Source organism: Humulus lupulus, chromosome 1 (assembly GCF_963169125.1).
Source record: "Humulus lupulus chromosome 1, drHumLupu1.1, whole genome shotgun sequence".
NCBI lineage: Eukaryota > Viridiplantae > Streptophyta > Magnoliopsida > Rosales > Cannabaceae > Humulus > Humulus lupulus.
In genome coordinates this window covers 33,973,497-33,985,052 of record NC_084793.1, presented here as the reverse complement: position 1 = coordinate 33,985,052, position 11,556 = coordinate 33,973,497, and the positions used below count along the sequence as shown (strand labels likewise).

At 44.9% G+C, this 11,556-nt stretch overlaps 1 protein-coding gene across 1 annotated transcript; it reads right to left on the bottom strand.

Annotated features, from left to right (window-relative positions):
* Positions 1-8,979: 8,979 nt before the first annotated feature.
* On the bottom strand, positions 8,980-10,875 carry LOC133812626 (uncharacterized). Its single transcript, XM_062246416.1, has one exon. The coding sequence runs from the start codon at positions 10,873-10,875 to the stop codon at positions 8,980-8,982; it is 1,896 nt and encodes a 631-aa protein (XP_062102400.1).
* Between the last annotated feature and the right edge of the window lie 681 nt (positions 10,876-11,556).

The window sequence follows — 11,556 nt, the reverse complement described above, 5'->3', positions numbered from 1 at the left end:
CCGTGCTAGTTCCGAAGCCCAACAGGAAATGGCGGACCTGCATCGACTTCTCTGACCTGAATAAAGCCTGCCCCAAGGATTGTTTTCCATTGCCAAGGATTGACTAGCTGGTGGATGCCACGGCGAGGCACGAGCTCATGTCCTTTATGGACGCGTACTCAGGCTACAATCAGATCGCGATGAATCCGGTGGACCAGGAACACACCAGCTTCATGACCCCGACTAATGTCTATTGCTACAGGGTCATGCCTTTCGGTCTGAAGAACGCCGGAGCTACCTACCAAAGACTAGTAAATAGAATGTTCGCGGACCAGATCGGAAAGAACATGGAAGTGTATGTTGATGACATGCTAGTCAAGTCAAAGACTGCCGATAACCATGTTTCCGACCTGGAAGAATATTTTAAAATACTACGCGAATATGGCATGAGGCTCAATCCCCAGAAATGCACTTTTGGAGTCGCGTCAGGGAAATTCCTGGGGTTCATAGTCAATACCCGAGGAATCGAGGCAAACCCCGGTAAGATCAGGTCACTGCTCGAGCTTTTTTCTCCCAGGTCGCGGAAAGAGGTCCAAGGCTTAACAGGAAGAGTGGCAGTGCTCAACCGGTTTATTTCCAAGTCAACCGATAAGTGTTTGCCCTTCTACAACCTGCTCCGAGGAAACAAGAAGTTTGAATGGACAGTAGAATGCGAAAGCGCATTCCTCGACCTGAAGGCACATCTGGCTGAACTGCCCGTGCTATCCAAACCCAAGGCAGGAGAGCCTCTTTTTCTCTACCTGGCTGTCACTGAGGATACAGCTAGTGCCGTACTGGTACGAGAAGAGGACCAAGTTCAGAAGCCAGTCTACTACATCAGCAAGAGACTTCTCGGGGCAGAATCACGATACCCAATGATGGAAAAATTGGCGTTCTGCCTAATCACGGCCTCACGAAAGCTCAGGCCGTACTTCCAATCTCACTCAGTACACGTCATGACCGATCAGCCTCTAAGGCAGGTTTTGCAAAAACCTGAAGCATCGGGACGTTTGTTAAAATGGGCGGTCGAACTCAGTCAGTTCGAGATTTTCTACACTCCCCGAACTGCTATAAAAAGTCAGGCCCTAGCCGATTTTGTGGCAGAATGCACGGGATTCCAGGAGAATCCAGCAGAGGGCTCACCCCAGGTCACCTCGCCCCAATCGTTGTGGAGGATCTTTATGGATGGTTCATCCAGTGAGAACGGTTCCGGGGCCGGAATCATTCTGATATCCCCCGAGGACATAGATTCCACTCGGTGCTAAGGTTCGGGTTCAAGGCCTCCAACAACGAGGCAGAATACGAAGCTTTGTTGGCCGGGCTAAGGATAGCCAAGGAGTTAAAGGCGAGCTCCGTCCAGTGCTTCAATGACTCCCAGCTCGTGGTAAACCAGGTTCTGGGCGAATATCAGGCGCGGGGACCCAAGATGGCCGCCTATCTGGCAAAGGTAAAAGCTGAGCTGTCCGCATTTGAGCGAGGATCGATCGAACAGATACCTCGGGAACAGAACACTAATGCAGATGCTCTTGCCAAACTCACCACCTTGGGAGAGACGGAGACCTTGGGGTTGGTGCCAATAGAATTCTTGGAAAAACCAAGTATAGAAGGAGACAGGTCTGAGGTCGAGATGGTCGACGCCAGGCTGACTTGGATGACCCCCATTCTTGAATATCTCATCGAGGGCAAGTTGCCTGAAGGACGTAACGATGCACGACAAATCCTGTATCAAGCTCCTAGATATACGATAGTCGATGGGGTGTTGTACCGACGTGGGCACTCCCTACCTCTCCTCCGTTGCGTTCTTCCAAGTGAAGCGAAGGCTATCCTGCAGGAAGTTCATGAAGGATTCTGTGGAGACCACACCGGGGGGCAGAGCTTGGCCTTAAAGGTTCTCAGGCAAGGGTATTACTGGCCAACTCTATCCAAAGACTCAATCTCGTACGTGAAGAACTGCGACAAGTGCCAACGATTCGCTGCAGTTGCCCGAGCTCCTCCAGTCGAGCTGAAGATGATCTCGTCCCCATGGCCATTTGCCGTTTGGGGGATAGACTTGGTTGGTGCCCTCCCCACTGGAAAAGGCGGGGTTTGTTACGCCGTGGTAGCCATCGACTACTTTACTAAGTGGGCTGAGGCAGAGCCGTTGGCAACGATAACGTCCAAAAAGGTGCTTGACTTCGTGGTTAAAAGCATCATCTGTCGCTTCAGCCTGCCCAAGAAGATCGTCTCCGATAACGGCACTCAGTTCGACAGCGACCTGTTCACCGAGTTCTGTGAAAGACATGGGATTGTGAAAAGTTTCTCCTCCGTGGCCTATCCTCAGGCTAATGGCCAGGTCGAAGCTGTCAACAAGACCCTAAAGGCAAGCCTCAAGAAAAGATTAGATGAAGCGAAGGGGGTCTGGCCAGAACAGCTCCCCCAGGTCCTATGGGCGTACCAGACCTCGCATCGGACTCCTACGGGTCATACTCCCTTTTCCCTAACCTTTGGGAGTGAGGCAGTCCTCCCCGTGGAGATAAAGGTTCTTTCGCATAGAGTCCAGTCTTACGACCAGGATCGAAACTAGGAGCTCCTGTGCCATTCCCTCGATCTGGTTGAGGAAAGGCGAGAGGATTCGCAACTCCAGCTCGCCCATTATCAGCAGAAAATCACCCGCTACTTCAACACCAAGGTCAAAAAACGCGCCTTTAGCATGGGCGACTTGGTCCTAAGAAGGATTTTCCTCGCCGGTAAAGATCCCAAAGATGGAGTTTTGGGACCAAACTGGGAAGGACCATACCAGGTCATCGAAGTCATCAAGGAGGGAACTTATAAGTTAGCTCGACTTGATGGAGGGGCGGTCCCGCGGACTTGGAACGCCATCCACTTAAAGAGATATTATCAATGATCCACTTGTAAGGCCTGGAAGGCCACTTTTTATGTATTAATGAAAATTAGCTTTTTACGCATATTTGCAAGTGTAATCTTAAAGTAACCACGAAATACCATTTCCCAGTTACTTGGGGGGCATATGGTACCTGGATATAACCAGGTCTCCTTAACGACTTAGATGTTGATTCTTATCGATTGACCGTTGTTTTCTTAAAAACGCGAGATATTGATAAGGGTTAACGCTGACTAAGTCCCATCCTGGTTTTAACCGGGTCATAAAACTTAGAAGTTGATTTAAATCTATCGATCGTTGTTCTTCTTAAAGAGCTCGAGACATGGATAAGAGTTAACACGAACTAAGTTTTCAAATTAAGTTCCTGGTTTTAACCAGGTCATAAAACTTAGAAGTTGATTTAAATCTATCGATCGTTGTTCTTCTTAAAGAGCTCGAGACATGGATAAAAGTTAACACGAACTAAGTTTTCAAATTAAGTTCTTGGTTTTAACCGGGTCATAAAACTTAGAAGTTAATTTAAAACTATTGATCGATGTTCTTCCTAAAGAGCTCGAGATATGGATAAAAGTTAACACGAACTAAGTTTCCAAATTAAGTTCCTGGTTTTAATCGGGTCATAAAACTTAGAGGCTGATTTAAACTAATGGATCGTAATTCTTCCCAAAGAGTTCGAGACATGAAAAAAAAAGATCAGCATAAACTAAGTTTTTCAAAAAATTGTAACCGAAATGCTTAAAGGCAAGAAAAAGCGTAAATTAAAAGCGTCAAAGCAAATTGTCTCGAGGTGAAAACACCTCATGCAAAGGTTACATCAAAAAATACTTAAAAATATTCAAGGGCAAAAGAGAAAAAACACCCTAAGCTCCATCAGATGGCCCCTGGGAGGTTGCTGTCTGACCCTGCTCCGCCGCACCAGAGCCTTCCCCAGTCTCCGAAGGCGCCTCTTTGTCAAGGCGAGCTTGGAACTTCACCAGCAAGCGCGCCCAGAGACTCGGTGACATGAAGGAAAAGTCAGCCTCCGGATTGTAGACCCAGCAGTGATAGAATAGATCTTCCATGGACTGCTCTGAAGTGGCCCGTTCGGCCTCCAGGGCGGCCTGGATCTCAGCCTTCGCGGCATCGAGGTCTGTTCGCGAGGTGGCAAGGGAGGTCTCGAGCTCTTGGACCTTCGAGCGGGTCTTCTCCAACTCGGCCTTCGAGGTCGCCAAGGCATCTTTAGTCGCCTTAGCTGCCTGAAGAGAGGCCTGGTGCTCGGTCCTCATATCCTCGAACTGAGTTTTGGCCCTGACGATGCTCTGGTGAAGAGCGACGACGCCCTGCGAGAAATGAAAGATAAATTGCCTTAGAGGAAAAATAGGGCAAAATGTAATGGTAAAAGCTTTAAAAGAACAGGGCAGCTTACCGTTAGGGTCATGCCCATTGAAGACTCCATTACGCCAACCGGGCTCATTGTCTCAATGGCCCGGAGTTCCTTCTCGGTGAACTTGTATATATGGCTGACGACGTAGTTCGCCGACTCATACACCGTTCCCCGGAAGGCCTCTGGGATCTTCTCCAGGTCCTGGGGATTGACTGGGAAGCGTACATCGGAGGCCACCACGGCCGGAGTCCCGAGCTCCGTTCCTACATCCTGGGTGGCGGCTGGAGCTCGCGGAGGTGGTGGAGGCATTTGGCCTGCTCCTGCAGCAGGAAGAATCGCTCCCACGACCTGTTCTGCCGGGGTTTTCTCCTTCTCCTTTGTCGGAGACTTGGTGGAGACCCCAGAGGCACTCTTGGACGCCCGGAGCCTTTTCAGTCTTGGCCCGGCTGAGGGGTTCCCCCCGAAGACTGGGCCTCGCAGACTCTCCTCGGGCTGAGACATCTCTTCTGTCAAAACAAAAACATGGTTAGTACAAGTTAGCAACCATACAGAGACAAAGACAAAGGGTTAAAGGTAAAAAGTATGCGAATACTAAGGGAGCCCTACCCCCTGAGCTGGAAGAAGTACCTAAGACGATTACTTCCCGAACTGGCGCAAGTTCTGGGTCCGGGTCTGACTCAGGGCTAGATTCTCCTACATACTGCCTAAGCCCCGGAGCTAAGATAGTGATGGCCATGTGCGGAGGTTGGTCCCATACTCCTCGAATAGGATCGACCTAAAGGCTAGGGTGTTATCTACTACTACGGTACCCCTAGGTCGGCTCTCTTGGTGATCCATCACGAGCCGGTCGACACAATGGAGCAAGGTTGTGTGCAGGTCCGGATCGCTTCGATGACAATGGACGAGCTGCCTAGGATTGAACCTAGCCAACCAGGGGTCTGCAGTGGCCCTATCTAGATTCCTAAACATGTAAGGGTTACCTTGGCCAGAAGGAGTCGCGGCTGCTCCGGATTGGATCCTCTCCTCGCCCATCCTCTGGGCGACTTCCAAGGTCCTCTTCCTGTTCCTCACGAGCGGAACTTCGTCGCCCTCGTCCTCCTCACCTTCATCTCCCGCGACCTCCTCCACGTTGATAGGTCTGGTGTCACGAGCTGGGGGTAGCCCCCGGGGCCTCTTTAGGTTCAGGGTCTGATTTGGAAAAATCAGCTTGCAGGCCACCATCGTCTCGTCCGTCACGAGCACGCGATAATCCTTCTCACTGGGGGGACTCGCCCCCGCTGGTCCGGGCTGGCTTTGAGGCAGAAAAAATATAAAATGTCTGCAGGAGTGGGGACCTCCCACTCGTGCTTCTGGAAAAAATACCTCAACCCTGCCAGCAGACGGTAGGAGTTGGGGGGGAGCTGAAATGGGGCCAACCCCACGTAGTTAAGGAAATCAGCAAAATAATGATCCAGTGGGAGGAATGCCCCTGCCTTAAAATGTTGACCGCTCCAGGCCGCGAACGACTCGTCGAGCGGCGCACAGCTCCGCTCGCCCTCTGAAGCAGGTCGGACCACTACAGATGCTTTCCCCAGGGCGATGTTGTGGGAAAGGAAGATTTTGTTAATCTTCGCCTGATCGGTGATCTTTGAGACGATTCTCTCCGCCTCAAAGAATGCATCAGGAGCCACCTCGACCTCCTTCTCCACTGCCGGCCCGAAGCGGGGGATCGGGGAGCTAGGCATCGCTGCCTTTCCTCTGTCCTGCTGGGAGGCCGAGCTGCTGACTTTCTTCTGTGGGAGATTCCTCTTTGGAGCCATCTGGTCGCCTAACGAACAAAAGAAAACATTTCAGAAAAGGCGACCCAAGCATGAGGAAAAAGCAATTATTATTTGCACGAGCTGTGGTAAGCCCAGTCCGTGGAGAGTGAGACCACGCGGTTCGATGAACACACGTCTGTGCTACCAACAGATCCCTGATTACTCGGGATTCGTGTGTCAGGAGGGTCAGGATAGAATTTGCCTTGGGGGGAAAGTTTCAGTAGGCAGAAAATTGCAAAACCGCCTGTGAGGCGTGTTCCCTAAGCTACCCGGTTTTGCACCCAAAGTTCCCAAAACTCCTACCCATAAAATTTTCCCCAGAGAAAGCATCCTGAAACCCATACTCTTAAGTGATTTCCTACAGCAAAGATTCCCTAACCTAAAAGGGCTTTCACCCTCCGTATCCACAAAACCCAGTAAACCCTTGCATGCGGCTACAGTAAAAATTTTTACCTATGCTACAGTGGTATATATTTTCAAAACGCACATGGTCAGGAAACTTACAGTGTGTGGCTGGGAGGTGGATGAAGGTGTCGCCTTGGTAAAAGCTTCGTAGATGTATTGGCTTCCAAAGCTTTGAAGAAATCTGTGCGCCTAAGCTTCTTGAACGCTGAAAGTAGCAGTAACAGAGTAGAGGGTTTGTTCTTCTGAAATGAAGAGAGAAGAAGAAGAGAAGTTTGAGAAAATTTCGAATGAAAGGGTGGCCCATGCGTAGGGTGGCCACCCCTTTTTATATGCGTGAAGGATCACGTGTATAGGGCCGTTGGATGACCCTGATGAGGGATCTGAGGCCCTCCACTCGAAATACGAAACGACGGCTGGGCATAGGCTAGGCCATTAAATGCGGTTCTCGTAAGACGTACCGTCACCAACCACGATGTTCCACGTATCAGGCGCCTGCGTAGGAAGTGGAATATGAAGAGTTCATGGGGAAGCCTAAAAGCCCCTAGTGTGGTCGTATATACAACTTAGTATACCACGAGCAGGAGCTTGGGGGGCAGATGTACGCCCTGATTTTCCCATGGGCTGATTAGCAAGCCGAGCTGCGGACTAATCATGATTATCTCATGGACACCCCCAAGACCGGAGCTTCTGTCATTTAGCTCAAGGAAGCCCCGAGGGCTCGCCTTCATTGCCCAAGACTGGAGCAGGGACTCTGAAGGCCGAAGGTCGAGTCAAGTATGTAGCTCGCGGTACTCTGGATATGGAGCTATGACCCTCTGTGAAGTCAACACACGCAAGGTAAACGTGCATATATCGGACATCACGTGTCTGATATCCCCCTGACTTCTCGGACACGCAGCAGGAACGTGCGTGTTCAGACACCCACGATTGGGTTGGGCCGTGCGGCCCATTACCTCCTTACCTAACGATTTGACCACACTTATGTGTCAGGTTCAGGAATTAATCATGAATGTCGCAGAATTGATACGACAAGTAAGAAGGTCACGGGATGACCTTCTTACCAACTTCCAGGTGCCCTCTCCTATAAATATGGAGACCCTGGGAGTTGATAGGGGTCGGAAAAATAATATCTTGTAAGAAATACTCTGTAATCAAATACTCAGTATACATCAATAATATTGACTAGTGGAGTAGAAGGACTTTAACCTTTGAACCACTTAAAAAACGTGTCTTTAGTCACCTCCTTCATCCTCTAAGATCATATATCTATTTCGGTTCACCTTTTAGCACTAATCCCTTTCTCTTCTTCTCTTAATTACCTGTTGGCGAAGAATCGCGTCAACAAGTATAATCTAATTCCCAAATTTCTTGGATTACTCCATAAAATGTCATATCACACTCTACAGGATTTTTGTCCTTTGAACTAGAGATTTGCACAGTTTTTGCTACAATAAAAACTCCACTATTCTGTGTGGTTCTTACATTATCTCGTTCCAAAGTATTGAATTGAGTACCGTTGACGATGTATGATGGGTACTTAAACACATTCAGAGAAGGACCACGAGAAATCCACTTAACTATGTCCGACACATGACACGACGTGTGGGTCACTTCAGTTGCAACCTTTGTTAAAAAACATGAAATAATAATTAATAACATGTCATGCAATCAAAACAAAAGATTTAAAATTATTTACTCAAATCAATACCTTGTTCTCTAACCAAGTACTAAATGTACGATAGTGTTCATCTTGGATCCATTTTTGGTTCTTTGACTTAGATGGATATTTTTTACGAAGCCAAACAAAATGATTCCTTCATAAATGTATGCAAAATTAGTATGAATCAATACAAATATCACAATAATGTTTTATGATATCATACTGTCTAAGATAACTTACTCGATGTAAGGTTGAATCTCATCAATGTTTTGCAATACAAGACAGTGTGCTTCATGTCTTTCATCTTGAGTTATTGAGCATATAACACCACCTTTTCCACCATAACCACCATTACTTTTATTTAATGTAGATTGATCGCCCACGCTTGTCACACCATGCAAGTATTATGAACAAAATTCAATGGCTTCTTCTGCAATATAGCATTCAACAATACATCCTTCGGGTCTACTTCTATTTCTAACATAACTCTTAAGAATCTTCATGTATCGCTCAAAGGGATACATCCATCTTAAATAAACAGGTCCGCATAGTTTAATCTCTCTAACCAAATGGAGTGTAAGATGCACCATTATGTCAAAAAAAGAAGGTGGGAAGAATCGCTCTAAGTAACACAAGATTATAGCAATCTCCACTTGTAAATTGTCTAACGTTGAAACGTCAATCGTCTTACAACATAAATACTTGAAAAACAAACACATCCGTGTGATTATTTCTCGAACCTTTCTAGGTAGCACACCACGAATAGCCACAGGTAGAATGTGTTGGAATAGGACATGACAATCATGAGATTTCATGCCGACCAAATTCAAATTCTTCATATCCACCAACGTTCTTATGTTTGAAGAATACCCTTCTGGAACTTTAATATTGTATAGACAATTGCAAAGTTCTTTTTTCTCATCCTTACTGAGTGTGTAACAAGCTGCCGGTAAAAATGTTCTATTAGGGCTAGCTTTTTTCGTAAGCCCAATGCAGCCAAGTCTTTCCGAGCTTTAATACCGTCCTTACTTTTACTTGGAATATTTAACAAAGTTCCTATTAGACTATCACACACATTTTTCTCAATGTGCATGACATCTAAATTATGTCGCAAAAGTAACTTTTCCCAATATTCAAGCTCAAAGAAAATTGATTTTTTCTTCCAAGGACTTGTAGACTCATCCGCACTAGTCAAACTAACTTCAGTCTTATCCTTGCCAACACTCTTTCCACGACCCTTCTTCTTCTTAATTGGACAAACAATAGGTTTTCCTACCTTAAACTGAATTACATATACTTTATTAAGTACTTGATTCCCAGTCAAAGGAGCTGGAGCCAAACCAAACTCTTGTTCACCATTGAATGCATTTTTCCAAGTTCTAAAATAATGTCTCCGGGGCAAGAATTTTCTATGTCCCATATAGCACACCTTGCGGGAATGTTTCAAATATTGAGAGAAAGTCTTCTCCTCACAAATAGGACAAGCTTTGTATTCTTTTACACTGTAACCAGATAAATTTCCATAAGCGGGGAAGTCGTTTATTGTCCATAACAACACCGCTCGAAGGGTAAATTCTTCTTTTCGGTATGCATCATAAGCCCTAACTCCTTCATTCCATAAAGTTTTCAAGTCATCAATTAGGGGAGCTAAGTAGACGTCAATATCGTTACTAGGTTGTTTAGGTCCAGATATCAGCAAGGTCAGTAAGGTAAACTTCCTTTTCATACAAAGCCATGGCGGTAAATTATATATGACTAGCATAATAGACCAACAACTATACTTACTACTGAGAGAAGTATGAGGATTAATTCCATCCGTAGAAAGAGCTAGACGAATATTTCTAGGTTCATTGGCAAATGAAGGCCATTCCAAATCCACTGTCTTCCACACTGGTGAGTCAGCAGGATGTCTAAGTCTACCATCCTTTATTCTCTCATTTGCATGCCAAGTCAAATTCTTAGCATGATCAACATTTCGATAAAATCGAATCAAACGAGGAATTGGAGGAATATACCACAAAACTTTTGCTGGTACTCCTTCCTTAACTTCCTCTAAATTCCTCTTCTTTTGCCATCTGGACACACCACAAGTAGGACACGAATTCACATCTACAAGGCTATTCCGATATAATACACAATCATTAGGACAAGCATGTATTTTTTCATATTGCAAGCCTATTGAGCACATAGTTTTCTTAGCCTTGTAAAATGATACGGGCATCTCGTTTTCTTCAGGCAGTAAATCTTTCAAAAAAACTAACAATTCCGTGAAACTCTTATCACTCCATCCATTTTTGGCTTTTATATTGTACAATCTAAGCAGGGCTGATAGCTTTGAAAATTTAGTGCAACCAGAGTAAATCGGCTTTTCAGCGTCATTAAGAAGATTTTCAAACTTAACGGGATCTACTTCTGATTCATAATATGCATCGTCAATCATTTCATCTAAATTATCCTCACGATCCAATTGCCTATAATTCCGATCTTCATTCACCATAGGAGGGTCCGGAGTAACATGAAGCTCTTCATCATGCCAATACCATATTTTATAACTTTTGTCTATCCCGTGGAAATATAAGTGCTCTTTTATTATTGTGGCAGTCATCTTTTTCATATTTCCACACTTACTACAAGGATAACAAATATAGTTTGGATCTTTGGCATGATCCAAACTAAATTTAAGAAACTCATCGACCCTTTTTATATATTCTACTGACATCCTATCAGCTGACATCCATTCTATGTCCATATTGCGCCTATTTGTTTTAATAAAAAAATTAAAATTAAGAAAATAAAATAAAATAAACATACAAAACAAAACTAAGTACAAAAAAATCTATAGAAAATCGGACAACATATCCCCTAATTTACTAGCCTAGCCATCTGTCCCAATCAACACCAATATGTCAAAAAAATCAAACAGCACACAGGTTTTCATCCATATATCACCGCAGCACACAAAATTCTCAGAACCTACTGCACTAAGACATGCAAGTTTTCAATCTTCCGTTATCACCACAGCACACAGAATTCCCAGAATCTACTTCACTATGGATGAATATCTAAGATATTCAAACTCCACTAAAGTAGTACAGTTATCATTCAAAATTGTAAAATATTGAATTTTTTAAAAACTAAATCAAATGCAACATACCTCTTGCAATTAGCTACCAATCTAATGCTTTAAAATCAATAAAAATATTAACCTATTCATTTTAATCAAAATTATAAAACAAGAAAAAGGTCAGATGTTGACATGCTCTTTTAAAAAAGTTAAAATCAACACAACAAATATATGCATACATACTTGTATATTCTTTTACAAGTCACACTTGTATCAACAACTATTATTTGTCTAATGAACACTTTAAGATCTTTTTTTATTTAGACATAAAAGCAGCATCATCATTTTTATCAATTATACATATAC

Bases quoted from the DNA above. Each gene is read 5' to 3' on its own strand.
- LOC133812626 (XM_062246416.1), bottom strand. From the start codon at position 10,875: ATGGACATAGAATGGATGTCAGCTGATAGGATGTCAGTAGAATATATA.